Raw genomic sequence first — 21,330 nt, 5'->3', positions numbered from 1 at the left:
TTGAGAGTTTCCTTTATGCTTCTTTTCACTACAGTTCTATCCTGTGTGGGGAAATTGTTTAGGAATAAACTGAGGGTTAAAATGTAGCTTTCTCAGACACTGTGGTATTTATCGGTTAAGTTTAGGACTCTGATACAGATTTTATTGAAATAGTTTACATGCCTTTGTAGACTAACATTTCAGAGTTCTAAGCTGGGTAGATATACTATGGGGGCAACTTTTTAAAGCAGTCAGTATACACTGATGGCTTCAGTAAATTTTACTTTCTCGACCTCTAAGCCTTTTGCTGAGGTGAAGAGGGCAGGGGAGCAGAGTTAAGAGTTTCTAGGGAAGAAATGTACTTAAATTTGTCTCTAATTTCAGGAGAATAGAAATCTATCTATGGACACTCTATAGAGGTTAGGTAAAAAATCTCACTTTGGGTTCTAAGACTGTCTTTTTAGACTAAGATGTAAATATAGACATTTAAGTTTGGAGAGTTTTTTTAACATTTGAGTGTTTTTTAAAGAAATATTATTTAATATCTTTAGTCTCAAAGTCATATTCTGAAATCACAAATATTGAAAGATGAAAAAAAGGTCGTTCTGTGGGTTTTGGTTGTTTGGGTATTTTTTTAAAATAGAGGGGTAGACAGTTAAAATTCTCCATTGCTGCTTAAAATATACTAGGTAGGAAAGGACTTGCCCCTCTTCCTTGGGAAGCGTTCCCTCTGATCCGTAAAGGCATTTGTGACCACCTGTAGGGGTGATGATTTTCATGAAGAGATTCAATCCCTTTATTCTGTGGGTGCAATCCCAGTGAACTCGAACAGTGGCAGAATGGTGGATTTATGCTGTTAACACAGCACAGCCTAGAGGCCTGGCAGAAATCTTTACAAAGTATTATTAATATAGCCGCCCTTCAGGAGTGTCTAAACTTAGGTGATTGTTTTGAAGGATGATTATCATTACATGCAGTAATGGAGACGTTATAAAAGAGGAGTATGAACTCTTGGGCATAGTTTTGAAAATCATCCCACATAAAAAAACAAAACCCTTAAGTTTTAATTATGTTTTCTTTACTATGCACTAAATAATGTTCTGGCAATCTTATTGTGTCTCTTTCAACTTGTGGACTGTGTGTAAGAATATATGCATTTCTTTTGTAGCCACGTCATGAATATTTTAATGTCCCTGTATACTAACTGACTACTTATCGAATATGCAGAATTTCACAGAGGAATGTACTTAAGAAAGAAAATATCCTCAGCTTGGTGACGCTGGCTTTCTTGGTTATCTTGTTATAATAGTTATAGAATATTTTAGAGCCAATACCTTTACAATTGTATTTTTTCCTCTCTTCTTCTCCTTAGCCCTTTTCACTCTACATAAGATTTTAGTTAGCTTATGCCTGCTCCAACTGATTTAATTTCTTCTCTTAAAAAAAAAGACCTATGAATGTTTTGAGTATTGTTTCATCTTAAAAAAAAGATAGATAGATAGATAGATATATGTTATTAATGAACCATCTGATTAATCTCCTGAGAGGAATATGTTTATCAAAGAAAATAAAGCTGGGACACTAGGTCAAAATAAGCAGTGCAGTAATATGTAGTGTGGTTTGGTCTCCAAGTGGTGACATATCTTCAATAAAATGAAAGCTGTATTTAATGTCAGTCACATCACATCCTGTGTAAACCCACGTGTCCTATGTGGAGCTACGACATCAGGGTAAAAGCCATCAGTAGCAGTACATAAAATTGAAAACACTCCATGCTTTCACCATTTTGTGATGCCACAGTTAGTGAGACACATATGTACGGTGTAATAATACCCAACAGTCCCTTAAAGAACTATCACAACGTTAGAGCAGAAGAAAACCCCCTCCCCAGTTATGTTAGTAATCTTCCCAAATATTAGTATTTCTTTTTAATAGCTTAATGTTTCACTACTTAGTTACATACCTATATATTGCCAGTCATAATTTAATATACTTAACATCTTCATTGCAGTACTATGGATCCAATAGATAAGTCACTATAACCTAGAAATTCAAACTAGCTTCCCACCAAAGGCAGGCATATGAAAATATATTTTGAACAAATGTAATAATAGGCAGGAAAACACCTCTTTCCATCCCTCCCTCCCTCCCTCCCACCCATTCTTGCTGTCATGCACCGCATTTGAAGGCTCTGGGAGATTAGAACTGGAGGATTGTGCAGGTGACCATTTTTTCTCTTCACCTCCCCTGCCAGGCAGTACACTTCATACGATTTTTTAATACTGCATAAATATTCATTGTCTCATGCCTGTTTGCTTTGGATGCTATGTGCTGAGCTTGTTAACATGTTGCTTCTTGTGATCTGTATACTGCTGCTTGCTTTCAATTAATAGACTCTGAAAAGGCTTTCCTGGCATGTTTAAAATAAAAGTATTGCATGTACGTTATCTCATGTGAATGTCTTTTTTTTTTCCTTCTCCATCCCTTCTGATAAAATAACGGATTTCATATTTGGGTTTTTCCAGGTAATTTTAAGCTAGACTTTGAGCATGAACATGGGGAAATTCCATTTTACATTAATCATAAACAAGATTTGTAATAAACTTAAATACAGTATTTCCATACTTCTCAAAGGAATAAAATGTGTAAATGATTCTCAAAAGTAGGCCTTTTCTTTAAAAGAATGCATATTTGATAGTAACATAATCTCCACAAATGTTGTAAACAGTTGCAGTCACTGAACACTAGGGGGAACCCAACCAGATCCTGGGAGGAAATAGTTCGGGCCATGTTGAGCTAGCTAGGCTGAGCCTGTTAACCCTGGCTGGCTACCCAGTAAACACGGCCTGGTTTGTGCTTTTATTTACAAATCCTACTGAAAATTTCCCCTGCGTTGGCTTCAGAGTCGAAACAAGCACACGGTGTTATAACCCTGCCAGGGATTGTAAAGAAAGAGGCTTTCATTTTTGTAGGAAGGTGCTGTGAGGTTTGGAGACCGACGCCAGCCAGAACTAGAGGCAGACTCTTGGCTGTGCTAACTGAAAGGGTAAAAGCCTTCTCTAGACTGAGTAAACACAGGTGAGTCCATGCTTACCTGGCTCGTGGGCTTCACTGTGCACCGTTTAGTGGAGCTGTCCATCCCTCGGGTGGCACAGTCCACAGAGAATTGTGCTGCTAACCTAGAGGCCCCTCTCTTCTCTAGCAGCCATGCCACCGGATACAGAAGGGCAGTGTCCAAGGGCAGTTAACAGCCGTGGCAAATCCAGCGGACAGCCAGCCCTGAGTCGGTTCTAACTCCAGTGCTAGGAGTTACATTGCTGACTTCGAGGCTGCGCAGTAGTAGAAGTAATACATATACTGAACATGAAATGGTAGGAATTCTTTTCAAAATGATGTTGTGGACCATCAAGTTGGATCCGGCTCAAAGCTGACCCTCCAGCGGGTTTTCAGAGGCAGTAAATCACATGGGAGGAGGCTGCCCGTCTTTATCCCACGGAGCAGCTGGTGGACTGGAGCCACGTGCCTTTGGAACTGCAGCACAGCTTCTTACCATTAGGCTATCAGAGCTCCCTACTTTTAAAATAGTTTCCTTTCATATTCTTGTGACTCTCAAAATGACATTCTCTCAGTATTTTAAGAGTTTTATGCCATCAGAATTCCCTAGAGTTTTAAAGGCTAATCGTTTAGGCATGAGAAAAGGGCTGTCTTTAAAATTTTTCTTATGACAACTCTGACACATCAGCGTAGAGAAAGGCATAAGGAACCCTACGTGCCTGTCCCGCAGCTGCAACAACCCTCAGTCAATTCCTGTGCTTGCTTTTTCACCAGCCTCAGCGTCAGTGTCTGCCCTGCACAGCTTACCGTGTCCCCAGAACTTCAGTATGTGTCCATAACACATGATGTACCATGCTTGGCAAGATGTCACAGGAAGAAGTTCCTCGTAGCTCATTCGTGGTTCACATTCCCCCCATTGTCTCTCTGACTGGGTTAGACTCAGTTCCTCTAGCAAGGCTCCCATTACATCTGTTGCATGTGTCCTCTTTTTAGTCTCTCTTCATCTGTTTAAATTCCTCACCTTCCCCCTCAACGTTCCCTTTGCCACTTTTAAAAACAAGATCATTTGTGTTATAAGACTTAAGGCTGGTTTTGTTTTGTTTTGGTCAAGAAAACTTCAGATCCATTGAACTGTATTTATAATAAAAAAGTAGGAACACACACTTTTTTTCACAGACCTTTTTCACCACACAAGCATGCTCAGATGTCACGAACTTTAGAGTTGGTTTAGAGTCCTAATTACCTTCCATTAGCGCTCAATTATGTTACTCTAACAGCTGCTTTACTCATTTCAACTCATGAAGGTAAGTACTATTGTCCTTGTTTTGGCAAATAAGGAAACGGACTATAAATTATTAAGCTACCTTGTGTAGTATCTCACATAACAAAACTAACATCCCAAGGATTTATGGTTTAATAAAATTTTTCTTTTCCTTGCTTTGTGCTGCACCACGATTAGGATGCAAAAGTAAGTTCATTATACTTACTATAATTGATACTATAAATTGTTAACTATTTCTCTCTTGAAATTTAGCATGCCTTTTACTTACAAAATTGTTGAGAGTAATAGCCCAACTAAGATCACCTTGGTCCTTTTTTCCCCCCCAAAGTCAGCCAGCTTCCTGTGAAATCTGAAAGCAAATCCTAGTAGTTTCTAGGGATAGCGGTTTCTCCCACAGTATGTATGCCCCCACCTGCTTATTGGTCACTCAGCCATTTCCGGAACCATGGGGCTCTAGGCAGTTATTTTATCTCAGACTGAGTAGTTAATGGCATTGCTAGAAATGTATGCAACAGAAGGACCATGGAAAAAACTCGGACCAATTTCTCCCCCTGTCTTTGGAGGACAGTTTGAATTTTAACACTTAGGGTATCATTCTTGTATACATACAAGTCATTAACAGTGATTTCCTAAACCACCAGTCTATTTGCATGAGGCTTGATTGATTTTTGTGTTACAGCAACTGTACTATGCAAGCAGGTGCTTGTGCTAAATGAATGCTGGAAGGAGCCGCCTGTAGTCTCAGGTATTCTGATCTAAAGCTCTAACCATCACTGGGGCTGGCACTGATCGGATGCTCCTGCCATACAGAATGAGAAACACTTTGCCTTGGCTTGTGTTCTTTTCTAAAATGAGCATTTTTCACATGCTCTGGGCTCCTTGGACCTGCTTACCAGAGTGTCACATTTTCCTTCCACAGGAAGCTGAAACCCCACGTAGTGTTCTTGAAGAAATTGGACTGACATAACTCTCCTCCCTTGTTGATGACTTCTTGTGGCATTTCACACACTGTAGACGCTCACTGCCTTTCATGTCCATGTTAGCTAATGGTGTAAGATGTTTCGTCAGTATTACTGTTTTGCTAAGCTGCTTCGTTCAGGCCTACACAAAAGTATTTTTTTTAAAGGGAACTTTCGTTAATCAAGTGGTAAATTAAGGGACTTAAATATGAGAGACAATGATCCAGAAAAAATTATGCTTTTCTAGATCTTGCAAAGTTTGTTAGCTCCTCTTACGACGATTACGTGTATATATATAAATGACACCTATGTGAGACATGCAGAATCAAAGAATTAGGTAATAGCATAGAGTACACTTACTGTATTTGACAAAGGAAACTGGCAAATTACAATGTGAAACCTGGTTTTTTAAAGCCAAAGACTAGTGCAGCTTCAGTATCATGAGAAGAAAGGGAATTGGCATTATCACATGGCAAACGAATGAAAACTGAACTCTTATTTTGAAACATTTAAACAAATTCATACCAAAGATCCCTATTAGAGGCTACATACTTTAAAACAGAAAGGGAATAAAGATAATTTTGAATGACTTCTTTGGGATGATGTTGTTTTACACTGAAAATTCCTTCTTAGACATTCTTACCCTGGGACAAAAAAAACATAGCTGGCTGTTTTCAGAAGAGCGAGCACTTTTAAGGCACATTGGACCGCTGGGATGAATTCTTTGGCCATAATCATGTAGTCAGTTTATTAGGTTGTTTTGACATCCCCAAATAAAGTGGAAATGTTGATGAGGAGTTCTTCAGAACAAAATTTTAACAGAAAATGTGTCGCTTTTTTTCATAGTACTGCATAAAGCCATTGTTTAAAGCACGGATATTCCTTCTGGTGTGCTTGGCCAAGCCAGATTGATTTCGCTTCCCCTTTGTTTTTCCATACTTAGAAGTGCTGCAGACTTTACGCTGTCTTTCTCCTCCTTGGCACTGCCTCCTTTTCAGAAGTCTCACAGACAGCTAGCTTTTGGTAAAAAGGGAGAGTTGAATGAAGTCAAGTGGCATTAGCAGGCCTTGTATTTTTTAAAGCTATGTAATTGTGTCCACTTTTATACATACATAAGCGTATTTAGACTTGTCCCCACCGTTTACACTTTCACTTGTATATGCCGGGCTGGATTTAGCTTATTGTAATTGTGACCAGTATTCAGGCCATGTGATCACTGGCCTATCATATCACCGGTTAGTTGTAATAAATGTTCAGTGTGCACCACTGTAGTGTGTTTTCACCATCTCTTCCCAAAAGTAATCAACAACTTTTGGAGAGCTGCTGAAGGAAGAATTTTCTTTTTTCCCCCCAGTAAAATGTTGAGAATACACCTCCATGTGAAGGTGGAGGTTGTTATAAGCACACACAGGATAAAAGGCAGAAGAGTTAAAGGTTCTTAATGTACTTCAAGTTCATTTACACACAAAAAATGTGGATTCCATGTTACCAAGAGCTTATTGACATATTTATTTTCAATCAATAAATGCCGCTTTGAAAACCTTGATGCAGTTGATTTTTTCCCCCCTTTCCCCCACTATTTATGAACAAACAACTCTGAATATTCCACAGAGAACTCAGGGTTTTCTACCCTCGCTGGGGCACTGCTGCTCCAGATAGGACCAGGAGTCAAAACTCAAGTGTTCTTACCGACAAACTTCCAAAGACAGAGACTGACATACTAAAACTGCATTTCAGCAACTTCGAGAGCCGAGCAGCTGGTAGATTAACACTCTGGATTTGGATACCTACCCGTTAGGCCACCAAATCATAAATAATGATTCTTAGAATCACAAAATTCTTAGCAGGATTGCTTCAACACAAGGCGTATTCAGTAAGCAATGTCCCCAACTTCCTGAAAATGCCTAAAATCTAAAGGATTTCACCCATGGTTATGTGGTTGATTCCAGCTCCTCGAGGCTATTGCAGGACAGTAAACTAAGCGCCCAGTCAGGTTTCCAGGGCTGGGAACATGGAAGCATCCTGACACACTGTTTTCCCATGAAGAGGATGGTAGGTCTGAAAGGCTGACCTTTGGGTTAGCAACCAAGCACTTTAACCACACCGCCACCTATGAAGTACAAGAGAGAGACATTTCCAGCTAAAAGGAACTGAGGGTCAGGTAGGCAGGAGGAACGAGGTACACACCCTTTAATGCTAAAGGCAGAATGTGAATTTTCAAGTACAACTCTTCTAAGCTCTGTGTGAAGAACACAAACATGTATTTTTTTAAATTATTTTTTTGTGTGTGGACTGTCAAATCAGATCTGACTGGTACAAGAGGAGATTGCCCCTCCTCCAGCAGAGCATCTGGTGGATTTGAACCGCAAAGCTCTGGGATTGCAGTGCAGCATCTTGCCACTAGAGCTCCCTACAAACATCTGTTTTTAATAAAGCACAAACAGATTCATATAACCACTGGCCATTTGTTGGAAAATATGACCGGAGCTCAGACAGACACTTAAAACAATACTTGCATGTTGGGTTATGGGAGCAGCAAGGATTACTTTCTGGAGGAGGATTTAGAGATATTTGCATATGCAAATATCGACTTAACTCCTAAGGAAATGATCTTAAACATGTGAGAGTATTGAAGGAAATCTAGGACAGGATTTTTTTTTTAACCCCTTTATTTTCAGTCAAGGCTTAGGAGTACAAAATTATTTAAAAATCCAACACTAGGAATATGGTTAGTGATTATGCAGTAAAAATAATGGGCAGTGAGTAAAAAAATCACGTAATAGCGATTGCCTGAGCTAGGGCAATGTCTCCAGTGAAGGGAGGTGGCAGTATGCAAGCGGTGCTTGCAACGGTGTAAATGATAAATGCACCCAGACTAGAGCAAGGCACCAAAGCTACCTGACTGTCTCTAAAGGCCAGGATTATATTTCCCAGTGCTTTTGCTTTCTATACTAAACACAATTTTTGATTATCAGAAAAAAAGGTCAGCCTTTAAAAAGTAGGATTCCAAGCCTGAGTGTGCGATATACAATCTTTAGGTGCCTCACCTAACCAATATGGATGGATTTACCCAAGAGGGCATCTGTCACAGCCTCCAGTTCATCCTAAGAATTCCAATGTTTACTTCTTCAATAAATGTTATGGTATTTTTTTTAAAAAAAAAAGACCCCAGCGTGCACTAGGTTCTGCCAGACTTGCTAACCCACTTGCACAGCCTCCTGTCCAGAAAATGCATGTACCAGCCACAAGGAAAAGATACACGTTCATATGGAAAGAAAACAGGTTTATTTGGCTTTGGGACTGTGGCCAGTCTTGTCTCTACTCGCAGACCTCCTCCTGCCGCGGCTCCTAGACCTGGAGGCCCGCGCTCTGCGCCCGCGGCTCTGGCTCCGGCTCCGGCTGCGGCTGCGGCTGCGGGGGCGGCGGCTCCGGCTGCGGGGACTCCGGGCCCGACTGCGGTCCCTTTTCCGCCCTCTGCTCCGGGACCTCCGCCGTTCACGACTCCGGCTCACATGCTTGTGGGACTTGTCACGGTGGCTGCTCCTGCGCTTCCGGCAGGGTTCACCGTTCCTTTTGGAGGAGTGGTCCGAGCCAGGGCTGCGCCTCCTCCTTGACCTGCCGTGGTGCCTCTCCCTCCTGTCTGCATTCTTCCCGAAGGACGAGCTAGTCCGATCTGGTGACAGGTACATGTCCCTGTCGGCTTCCCAAAACTCATTGTTGGGGTTTCTGAACACGTGAAGAAAGTTGCAGTGTTTTCCTCTCGGACACTGCTGGCTTTCAAACAAACCTGAAATGCAAGTTAGTTAGGAAACAGCAGTTACAAAGCGTGTATTCGGGAGATGGGGCTTGATCCATTTTGTTGTTGCTGTGTGCCGTCGAGTCCTTTAGAACATCCCGTGACCCGGGTGGGTTCCGGTTCCGAGTACCACTGACCAGAGGGTGGACAGCCAGCCTTCCTGGGCTGTCACCTTGCCACTGATTCGCAGCTGGGATCTCTAACCAGCAGAGACAGGTGGTCCTAGGGGGCTGACTCCAGGCCAACAAGGCCTCCTGTGGGCGGAGGAGACACTTTCCATGCACAAAAAACAATAAACACTGCGCTAATGCTTCAGCTTTGGCAGGTGCTTTTATTAGGGAACATTCTTGTCAAAGGTGGAATCTCTTTCAATAACTGAGACCTTTGGCATGTGCAAACTTTTTTGTTAAATACAAAACTTAGATTGCAATGAAAAAGTGACCCTGCAGTGGGTTTTCAGAGGCAGTTGTCTGGGAGGAGACTGCCCATCCTTTTCCCATGGAGCAACTGGTGGAATTTGAACTACATGCCTTTGGGATTGCAGCACAGCTTCTTGCCACCACCAGGAGAACACACAGGTCTGTCTTGAAGAGGGTGAAACCAGACTTCTCCTTGGAGGCTAGGATTTTGAAGTTCCATCTCACATAGTTGGGCATATGGCCAGGAGGGACCAATCCTTGGAGAAGGACACCATGCTTGGAAGGGTAGAGGGACAGTGCAGGAGAGGAAGACCCCAGATGAGAATGATACAGTATCTGGGGCAATGGGGGTAAGTGTGCTGGAGTTAGTGAGACTGGCTCAGGACAGGGCAGGCTTCAGAGCTGCTGTACACAGAGTCACTATGAGTCACAGGTGACTCGATGGCACATAACAACAACAAAAAAGGAAAAGCATAGGCCAAAAGGGAAAAAACACTGAATTTCATTAAATTTTAAAATGTGTGCTTCGAAGGACAATGTCATGAAAATGAAAAGGAACATACAGAATGGGAGAAAACATTTGTAAACCCTACACTTGTGAGAAAAGATTGCAAATGCCAACAGACATAGGAAGAGATGCTCTCAGCCTCACTGGACAGTGGGGAATTGTGAGTCTCATTCACAGAGAGACCAATTCTGCCTCTAATTCACCAGGAAGGCTAAAATAAAAGCACGTAATAACAAGTACTATGAGCGTGTGGCCAGACTGGCACCCAGAGCTAGTGCTGGAAAGACGTAAAGCAGAGTTACCGTAAGATCTAGCAGTTCCAGCCTGAGATGCATACCCAAGAAAATGGAAAACATTTGTTCACACAAAAACCTGTACACGGATGTTCATAGGAGCATTATTCTTAACAGCCAAATCATGCCCATCGCCTAACAAGCAGTATATGTGGGTCCCTGGGGAGCGCGAACAGTTTCTACTTGACTGCTAACTGAAACGTCTGTAGTAGAAGCCCACTCAGTGTTGCCACTGAAGGGTGCCTGATGATCTGTCAGGATTCTGGCCATGGCTACTCTCTGGAGACGTGCCACTCCATAACGGGGGCTTGCCCACAGTTGGAATCCCCAACAACTGGATCACCTTTTCTAGAAGAGCTGTAAAGGCCAGGGATACTAGTGTGTGCTACCATACTGATGAACCCTGCCAACATGCTGAGTGAAAGCAGACCCAGGAGGTCATGTATCAGAGGCTTACATAACTGGGACACCTCCAGATAATCCAGTCAGAAAGCAGACTGGTGGTCGCCAGAGCCTGAGGGCAGGGCAGTGTTCTACACTTAGGCAGGAGCGATGGCTGCACAGTGCCATCCACTTCCTAAACCACATGCCTCTGGAAATGCTATAAACTTGGAGAAATGATGATGGTTATAGAAAGACTTCAGGCTTTTTGTTCATAGGGTCGCTATGAGTCGCACTCGACTTGATGGCAATCAACAACTACAACAACAAATACTTCAAAAAGGAGAATTCAAAAAAAAAAAAAGAGAAAAAGGGGTAGGGAAATTCCATGCTAAGTCAATTCTATCATAACAAAGCAGTATTTAAATTATTTTAATGTAAACTGTCCTCCTGCACGGTGGGTGTGAAGTCACACTCAGGCAGTGCTCCAATACAACAGTGGACCCCCAGGGACCTGTGAGAGGACAAAATTCCACAATTCCACCTCTCTCACCCTCCCCTCCCTTTCTGTAATGGCCTTTCTGGTTTTTTCAGTCAAGAAATTCCAAATTCTTTGTTTTTCTTCCTTAAACAAATGGGTTTCAAAGCAGCAGCCTCCATTAAGGCAAGGCTGGCAAATCCTTTGCGTGACAGGACTTTGCCAGTGAAATATTTTTAATAAGAGGTTTTTAAGTGAGTACAAAATAATGAGGCGAAGAAACTGCTAAGCACTCCTGGTGGCGCAGTGGTACGAATCCCGAGGCCAACCTGAAGGCAGGTGCTCTGAGCGCACCAGTGGCTCTGTGGGAAGGACACGGGCGGAAATCCCCTCCTGCGTGATTTTTGAGCCTCTGAAAGCCCACTGGAGGGTCAGCTCTGAGTCGGTTCTGACTTGACAGCAGGTTGCATCTTAACAGTTCGACTATGCCTTCCTTTATGGCAGAAACCAAATCAGCATGGTCCCCCAGCCTGGTTCTGGTCCAGGAGCACTGTCTCACTGCCTGCCTGCCTCAGCACACACCACACAGCGGCCTCTCGGGTCACCTAAGGTGCGGATGCAATCTGGGATGTTCTGGGCAGCAACAGTGACATCGGGTCATTAGGGATAAAGAGAACCACCACCCATTCCAAGTGACTGGACACAGAACTGCTTCTGGAACGGGTTCCACAGAGCCCAGGAATTTCAGCTGCAACTCTCACTAATAAAGTAACCGTGAAGTCCGTTACAGACCCAAAGGTGACATCTTTTATTTAATAATCTCAGCTCAAAGGTGACGTCCTGCCTGAAGCAAAACCTAAAACGGACTGTTGTTGTGTACCGTCAAGTTGAAACGGACCCACAGCTGACCCGTCAGCAGGTTTTCAGAGGCAGTGATCACACAGGAAGAGATTGCCCATCCTTCTCCTGTGGAGCAGCTGGCGGAGGAGTGATTCAAAACCAAACACACGCGTGCACACACAGCCACCAACAGACTCTTTTCCCTAGTTCTGTCCCTTTGTAGAACGGTGGGTGGAACAAGTCAGGATAAAACCAGCATGATGTATTTTACCACAGATTGCCATTTGCCACCGGGTCACTGGGCAGAATTCACACTGCAGCTGCCGTCCTGCGTACCAACGCCCGTTAAACAGGGAAAGGGCCGCTTGACAGTCTTCTTCCCTTTAAAGTGAAAATGAAAGGATGCACTTCACAGGCATGTTCTCCAATGCAGCTTAGCCCCCAGGACTCGTTAATCCTTTTATGAATGTCTTCAGGTACCCCAAGCTCACTGTTTCTATACCGCCTACGGAGTCCTCACTGAGTATCCAAGCTCTGGGGTGGGGGAGGTTCCAAATTGATTTCTGAAAACTCTTTTTACCTCTGATGTGGGGAAACTGGCTGTTAATCCCAAAGACCGGACCACTAACAATGCAGAAGTGTAACTCTCCTCTCAGTTCCTGTTCTTCCATGGCCAGGACTGCTGTCTAACACAATGGGAAGTCCAGCCCTGAGCCACTGAGCAGCCTTGTGATTCAGCAAGATGGACAAAAATGCTGCAGTGAGTGGGTCTGGGGCATTAACATGATCTGGGCCTTCAATTTCTGGCTCTTCCACTTTGTGCTATTATGTTCTCCAGCCCAGCTATCCTTTTAATTATAAAATTAGGTAAGTTATAAATATACTGTGACAGATTCAAAACCATATTCATGTATCTTACTTTCAAATTATCTTCAGACTTCTCTGTCATTTCATAATGTTTTTTATATATATTATATATATATTAAAAAAAACCCCTCATGCATATAAAAGCTATATAATCAGTGAAAAAATTCTCAGAAGTGAACATAAACAAAACACCACAGTGGGACAAAGCCTGAAGACATGCATGCTATCTATGTTCAGAATACTTACGATTGATACTGGACATACACGTTGCCCCGAAGATGAGGTTCAAAGTTGCAGCTGACCTACGGAGCAACGGGACAGTCCATCATTAACAATGGAGGCAAAGACCCCACACATCATCAAGCGCCACCTGTCCGGGGTAACACTCAAAGTAATGACCAGCTGAAGATTCCCCAACCAAGCCGTCCTGTGGGCCGTGAGGACGTGGTGCCCAGTGCTCCAGAGCCACTTCCTCCCATAAACAGGAAATGGTTTGCACATACACGAAAATAGAGAAGGTAAAGCAGCCTGCATCCGCATCATGGGAGTGAACACGAGTGTTTTCCGTTTTTGTTTGCCCTTTCTCCAGCACAGTGGTAAGCTTGGTGCTAAGGAGGGGTGTACTTTTCCCATTCTAAGTCCATGCACGCAGGCTTAAGTGCCACAGAACGATGTTTCAAGGACGGACTTAATGTATACACGTAGGTCTGCACATCGTAGTGTGTGCCACACACTGGATTCCGACACAGGGACACAGTGGAATCGCCCCACAGGACTTCTCCTAGCTGCTACTCTTTACTGAAGCAGAATGCCAGGTCTGTTCTCCCATGGAGGAGCTAGTGGCTTTCAACTGTCAACCTTTCAGTTAAACCTTGACTACTTAAGGCCATGCACCAGCAGGAACCTTTGAGGGGGGGTGTACAAGGATAGTCACATCTTTACACACAGAGATGTCGTCAAGTTGTCTGCAACACATAGTGACCCTGTGCACAATAGCACTGAACCCTGTCTATCCAGAGTCTATCTCTGACACACCTGCCCCTATAGCTCCAGTCACTGTGTCAGTCCATCTAGTCCAGGGTCTTCCTTTCCTGGGTTGTAAACAAATGTGCATATGCAATAATAAACAGTATCAATGTTTCATGGTATGCTTCAACTTCTTATAGAACTAGTATTTACATTCTTTTTTCAAGATTTGAGCATATAATGACTCATTTGAACTCATACGCACTGGACACACTATCAACATGGTATGTGGTACTTGTCAACATGGACCTAGTAGCGGATGTCCCCGGAACCTCTAACTTGTCACCAACAGTCCTACAATAAGCACTCCAGGTGTGAGTATTTCTCCTCTGTGCACAAGGCGAGGGCCCACTGTTAGGCTCCCTGTCCCTTTAACTAGCTGTTGACAAATGGCTCTTAGAAACGCTCTCACTAATTGGCACCTTCTCACCCACTCGTATTAATGGAAGCCATCGTTTCTGCCTGATAGATGTGAGAGAATGAATGTCTCCTTTTCACAGGCACTGCTCTGCTTTCTACTGAGGCTGAATGCTTGATAATTGGCCTTCCAAAACGACAAATCAGATTTGTATTTATATAATGGTATAAAAATGTCTGTAAATATTCTTACTCAAGTAAAGCTTTTCATTTCCAAATAAACTGAATGAAAACAATTTGTCGCTGAGGATTTTTATCAGCACTTCCCACAAGCAGGAGGGGTCAGACTCACATGCAAGCCCATAGGACCCTCCTTGAAGTGCCTGGAACCAGGCTGCATTGCGTCAGCTGAGCTCTGGCCCAGACAGTCACCGAGTCCTGTGGGACGCAAGGAATCCCATGGTTTCCTAGTGTCTCTATGAAATATTTTACTGCACAGTTTTTCACTTATAAGAATTACTCTGGTCTTTAACAGTACATGACTGACATACTTCTAAACAAGAAAAGACATGCAGTGGCTACTAGGACAGATGGCGTGTTGCAAGGAACGGCTGATTTTCACTAACCAGCCCAAAGTTTTGAACAGAGCTCGAGTACCACCTTTTCAAAACGGAAAAGGCGGAAGGAAAGAGAAACTTTCCAAAAGAGAAGACTTTCAAACACCCAGTCTGACGTCAGTAGCTAGACGTCCAGAGCCCCTTCCTCGGTGTAACTGCCCAGCAAGTGCTGTTAGGTGTCCCAACCAACCTGCCCCGGTCATTTTCCAAGCAGCAGGGCAAGCGGCACGGCCTTCATCTTGTATTTTTCCAAATGACATAGGAAGGAAGCCATTCATTAGGATGTGACTGAATCGTAAGTAAGGCTTTGGTTGGCCATGAGCCCTGATGGCGCATAGGTCAATCACTCAGCTGTTAAGGCCCATGGGAGAAGCATGGCACGGCTTCCGTAAACCTGGCAGCCCTGGGAACCCTGCAAGGTGGTCCTGCTCTGCTACGGGGTCGCTAGGAGTCACAACTGACCTGATGGTCAGTACGTGGTGACTTAGTCAGGAGTGGGAGCAATGGGTATTACATCTGAGTCTATCCTCGTCCTCAGGAATATTTGACGATAATGTTTGATTTGAATACTCATTGTTCATTGTACATCACGTCTGTGCTCCCTCACAAACTATGATTCTGAGGGCACGATGTCAGTACTGAAAGAACCCAGTAACTAAAAACACTGTCAAAGAGTAACAAGAGGAGGGAAATGTGCAGCAACGAATGACTGAACACCCAACCTTTCTCCTGTGGAGTGGCAGGTGGATTTGAATTGTGTGCCTCTGGTTTGACTGTGCGACTACTTACCTGTAGGCTATTACAACTCCTATGTTAAAAGTGATTATCACTTATTAAAAGTAGAATTTGATTGCCCTGCCTCTGAGGAGGGGAGTAGTGTTCACCTCCTTGTATGCAGTGTCTAAGCCTGGCCACCGGCTGCAGATGCCCGACATGAGAAGTCATGTCGGAAGGGAGCTGGACTACCATGTACTGAACAAATGAAAGAGCCTGTCCAGTTGAGACTGTTGCTGTTAGGTGCCACCGAGTTGGCCCCAACTCACAGCGATGCCAAGCACAAGTGAACCAAACCCTGGCAGCCCCTCCTTCATCCTTACGCCAGCGGGCTCACTGTGCTAAGTCCACCCCAGCAGCTACTGAGTCCATTCAGTAGATAACAGCCTAGAAAGAGGCAGCCAGAGTGCTCCTTGGAGGCAAGGATGGCAAAGCTTCGTGTCACAATCTCTGGGCATGTTGTTAGGAAGGGGCATTCCTCATCCTGCTTGGAAAGGTAGGTCAGTAAAGGAGAGGAAGACCCTCCACCAGATGGACCAGCCCGGTGACCATAAGAAGGGGCTCAGGCGTGCCGGAGATGATGAGGAATGGCACAGAAGAAGGCAAGGTCAGATCCACTGTTGCCAGGACCACCATGAGTCATACTGGACGGCACCTACACGAAAGCAACTAGGGAGCTGAGAAGGGTGGAACGAGAGAGCTGTCCATGGTGGTTACTGAGTGCCTGGGGTCACGTTCCTCCACCCAGGGGGCCGGCATGGGTGAGCCATCTCGTCCACCGTCCACCGAGCGCTTCCGCTCACACCCACGCACCTTGAACTGCACCACTCGGCCCACGTTCTTGAACTCAGGCAGCACATCGTCATAGAACTCGAGGAACTGCTGGTAGGTCTCCTCCTCGCTGTACTCCAGGCTGGCGTCAGGATCGTAGTCATCCATCCTGCACTGCTCCATCCCAAACGTTGTAAACATGCTTCTTATCAGAAGGGTGGGGCTCGATGCTGGGAAATTGTGTTTCCGTGAACACCTGCATGTGAGTGAAAAAGACACACAAGCCCCCATAAATTCAGTAAATACTAAAAAAAAAAGAAAAAAGAAACCAAAAAAAAAAAACCTGTCTGGAACTCTGCCAAAAAGAACCAAGTAATTGACTTATTTTTACATGATTGTAAGGAAAGAAACCATACTCCAATGTCAGACCTGAACACCTAAGAAAATGGTTTTAAGACGGGGGTCTCAAAATGCAAAGTTGGAAATGATTTCCGAGGTCACATGCCATCGAGCTGCCTGTTAATGACGTTCAGGAAGCCATACACAAGGTGAATAGGGAAAGACGTGTGTGTGGTGGCCTCACGGGTTGTGGTGACAGGCACAGAGGTGCCTCACAGGACTCTTAGTAGAACATAATCACGCTTAAATACAGTAAAAATCAGTTAGCCCAAGTAGCAACAGGGTCAGTAAAGAATTTCTCAGTCATGAAATATTTTTAAAAAAGATTTTTGGTTAAATTTTCTTCATTTTGTTACTGTTTCATTAATGAAGTATTTAATACTTGAGCTCATGCTCTAGTTTTCATGCTGTGTTTGCATTTTCTTCCCTCTGAGACTTGCTACCCTTTAGGATAGTCAGGGCCTGCTAATTGGTGGGGACCGGATCACTACGTAGTGTAATCAACATGATTTTGTTTCTATTGACTGAATGAGGCCAGTCATCACAGGGAACACTTCCTTGTCATAGTTTAAAGTGGGCCAAGGCTGAGGTGACCAGGCCGAACCTGTAAATCCTTTATGTGAGCTTATTTTCTCATTTACTCCCTTCTCTTAAAATAAGAACAAACAGTACCATTTACCACAAATTGAGATACTTCGAAGTAAACCTAACTAGAGACACAAAAGACCTATAAAAAAAAAACACAACAGAACCTTGCTGCGAGACACAAAAAGAGACTTCAAGAAATGGAAAAATGTGCCCTGTTCATGGACAGTTAGACTCAATATGGTGAAAATGACAATCCTACCCAAAGCAATCTACATGTTCAATGCAATCCCAATCCAGATACCAAATCAATTTTTCAAGGATATTGAAAGAGAAATTATCAGATTTATTTGGAGAGGCAAGAGACCCCAAATAAGCAAAACACTTCTGAGAGACAAAAATGAGGTTGGAGGCATAGCAGTCCCTGACCTCAAAACCTACTACACAGCAGTAGTAACCAAAACAGCATGGTACTTGTACAATGACAGGCACATAAACCAATGGAACAGAACTGAGAACCCAGAAATGGACCTAGCTAGCTATGGTCAACTGATATTCGACAAGGAAATCAAAGCTATCAAATGGGGAAATGATAACCTCTTAAACAAATCGTGCTGGCAAAACTGGACTCCTACTTGCAGAAAGCTGAAACAGGCGTCACATCTCGCACCATACACAAAAATCAACTCAAGGTGGATCAGAGACCTGGGAGTAAAGCCAAAACCCAAGAAGTTCATCAGAGATAAACCGGGATCACGCTTAGAAGGCCTACTCTACGGTATAAAGAGACTGCAAAATACAGCCAGAAATGCACAACCTGAAGAGGATAAAATTGATGAATGGAACCTTCTAAAGAATAAATCTCTGTGAGCATAAAAACCTTTTTCCAACAGAGTGAAAAGAAAACCTACTGACTGGGAAAAGAAACCCATTTGACAATACCATTTGAAACAAGGGTCTCATATCAAATGTTTACAGAATCCTATAGGGCTTCACAGGAAAAAGACTAATATAATAACACAATTACAAAATGGCCAAAATACATGGAAAGAATTTTCACAGAGGAAGATATTTGGATGGCCAACAGACACATGAAGAAATGTTCCAAATCACTGGCAATAAGAGATGCAAATCAAAACCAACATGAGATACCATCTCACTCAAGTAGTAGTGGCAAAGTTTAACAGGACAGCAAGTAATAAATGTTGGAGAGGATGTGGCAAGACAGAAATGTTTACGCACTATTGGTAGGATAGTAAAATGGTACAACCACTCTGGAAAGCAGTTTGGCATTCCCTCAGAAAGGTGAACATAGAAATTTCATATGACACTGCTATTCCACTGCTTGGAATATACCCTGAGAAAAAGAAAACTGAGGCACAAACAGAGACTTGTACACCAATGTTCATAACAGCAATGTTCACCATCACAGGAACATGGAAACAGCCCAAATGTCCAACCACGACTGAATGGATTGAGAAATTATGTCACATTCACATGATGGCAGGAGCAATGATTTTGTAAATCACTACCTAACTTGGGAGGGACTGGAGAGCATTATGCTAACTGAACTCAGCCCTAGAAGGACAAATTACTGTAAAACGTGTATGAGAATATTGAGGACATGTATAAGGATGAGAAGATGAGAATACTACAGACCGTGTATTAGGATCCAAGGCGGGGGAGAGAACAGACGGGTGAGGATAGGGGAGGGGAGTCGTTAATCATAGGGTAGCACATTTTGATGGGTGGAGGGAGGGGTGGGTAAAGGAAATGGGAAAGATCTGATGTGAAAAACATATACAAATTTTGTAAGTTAACCATTCTAAAACAAAAATTAAAAATATAATAAGAGCGACAGTAACCACAACCAACAAATAGAAGTGTGGTTACGTAGGTGGATAGGTATCCAGAACAGTCCAAACCCCAAACTCAACTACTGTCAAGTCGATTCTGCCTCCTGACGACCCTCCTTTGGGAAATCTTAATGGGAGCTGACTGTGTCATCTTTCTTCTGTGGAGTAACTGGTGGATACGAACTCTCAATACTCCAGCTAGCAGTCCAACGTGTCACACACGACGCCAGCTGGGCTCCTTGTGTGTATGTCCAGGTATATACATGTGTGCGTGTGTGTACACCAGCATATAGATCTATAAATACAATAGAGCACAGTGGGGCGTGGTTATAGATACTTCTTAGACATGCTCAAACACCTCATGGAAGTGGTTTACTCAAGTCAGAGTCTTAGGACTAAAGTCTCAAGGGTCAACTCTGTCAAATGGCAGGAAAAGCTCATAAAGTCTATGTTCTCATCCTAAGCAGTTTATCTAAACTGTTTAAATGGAAACAAGTTGCTGTATAAAACTTTCACTGAGAACACAAGGGAATATTTAAAACATACTAATTAAAAAGGAAATAAAATTAGTTCAAGGTTCATATTAGTCAAATTTCCTTGATAGAATTCTTGATGAAAAAATGCTAACAAAATTTTCAGACTTTTGGAAGAAACAAGATTGTTTCTTTGGGACTTGGAAGAAAGATGGTTTGAGAAACGTTCAATATTCATTAATGGTAGATATTCTCTTTTCCTAATGTCCTCCTAGATTATTCAACTAGAGAAACTATTTGTTAGAAGATGTCTCTTCCCATATGTAATTACCCATAGAAGAATGAACGAGGAGTCACCCTGGCAGGGTTGCAGTGAATAATTTTACAAGTATAAAGCACACAACGAATTAAACAAGGAACCACTTAATGAAGTTCAAACACTGCTGCAAGGACTGTTAGGTTGGGATAAACTTGGCCCTATTTCCCAGGGTGTCAAATGTACACTTGTCAGTTTTGGAACACATCCCTAGGCCCTGTCTAGGGAACATCCCCAGAGTCCATATGGTCTAAAAGCATTCAAAAGGCCAGCCCTACAGTTCCTAGTGAAAGGTGGGCTGGGGAGTTTTCCTTGGAAAGGTAGTTTAAGACAGTGGTACCAAAACAGTATGGCTATCAGAATGACCTGAGAAGAAGTGACACTTCTCTGGTCATCTCACACTTACTGAGTTCTGCTCTATCTGAAGTACTAAGGTGCCTGGAAGCCCATATTTTCACAAAGTGACTCCTCTCGGGTCCTGAAATCAGCCATGTTTGAGAATCACAGGCTTAGGACATGCTAGTTCTCCATGAAGTGTATACCTAAATCAGGCCAGCCAGCCAGAAAAAGAAGTGGACATGCTCGAGCCCGCAGATGGTCAATCAGTGTTGTGAACAACATCCAAACACCCCTCAAGGACTGCTGTCAACTCGGTGGTGGTTCTTCTCCAGATAACCCCTGCCTAATGACTGGAGACAATATTCAAGATGAAGCCTTGCTTGGTAGCCGTAGTTTTGTCCCTGATAACATCAACAAGTTCTATGCAAAAGTTAGGCTGGAACAGTTTTGAGGGAGACTTCGGAAAGTAGCGAATAACTAGCAATAACTGTTCTAAATCAAGTATTGCATCTATTTTTTTTGTGTCTAGAACCTGTTAGCATTTATTAATTTAGCTAATATTTGTTTTTTAGTTATTGTAGCAATTTATTTCTTAAATAGATACATTTAATTGAATAACTTCTAAGCTTGCAATCATTGCATTCTTTACACATGAAAATTGACTCAGTGAAGGATTTTTCATAAAAAGTTAAAGGCTACAAGAAGAAGTTAGGCTTGAATAATTCATTGACGGTCTCTAAGAAAGTCTCGCAAAAACTATATATACAAACATCACAATAAAGAGATCATAACCGTCATCCAAGCAGATATATGCACACCCATGTTTACCTCAGCTTTGTTCACAAACAGCAAGGAGTTGGAAGCAACCTAAGTGCCCATCAACAAACGAATGGATAGAGAAGCTGTGGTATATTCACACAATGGAATACTACGCTGCATTGAAAAACAAGGAACTCACACA

At 43.0% G+C, this 21,330-nt stretch overlaps 2 protein-coding genes across 2 annotated transcripts in view; one reads left to right on the top strand and one right to left on the bottom strand.

Annotated features, from left to right (window-relative positions):
- Window positions 1-5,713, top strand: part of AP1S2 (adaptor-related protein complex 1, sigma 2 subunit) — a 36,355-nt gene extending 30,642 nt beyond the window's left edge. Inside the window, exon 5 of the mRNA XM_006892397.1 lies at window positions 5,235-5,713. Within this exon, the coding sequence (XP_006892459.1) occupies window positions 5,235-5,282 (48 nt within the window). The 3' untranslated portion in view covers window positions 5,283-5,713. The remainder of the gene's footprint in view (window positions 1-5,234) is intronic.
- A 2,845-nt stretch (window positions 5,714-8,558) lies between these two features.
- Window positions 8,559-21,330, bottom strand: part of ZRSR2 (zinc finger (CCCH type), RNA-binding motif and serine/arginine rich 2) — a 28,188-nt gene continuing 15,416 nt past the window's right edge. The window contains exons 8-11 of the mRNA XM_006892423.1: window positions 16,444-16,657; window positions 13,103-13,158; window positions 12,261-12,370; window positions 8,559-9,061 (exon numbers count right to left, since the gene is read on the bottom strand). Coding sequence (XP_006892485.1) covers window positions 8,559-9,061; window positions 12,261-12,370; window positions 13,103-13,158; window positions 16,444-16,657 — 883 coding nt within the window. The remainder of the gene's footprint in view (window positions 9,062-12,260; window positions 12,371-13,102; window positions 13,159-16,443; window positions 16,658-21,330) is intronic.

The sequence above is a fragment of the Elephantulus edwardii genome, unplaced genomic scaffold, assembly GCF_000299155.1.
Source record: "Elephantulus edwardii isolate Elephantulus edwardi_28Jun2011 unplaced genomic scaffold, EleEdw1.0 scaffold00115, whole genome shotgun sequence".
Classification (NCBI taxonomy): domain Eukaryota; kingdom Metazoa; phylum Chordata; class Mammalia; order Macroscelidea; family Macroscelididae; genus Elephantulus; species Elephantulus edwardii.
This window is presented reverse-complemented; position numbering and strand designations above follow the sequence as displayed.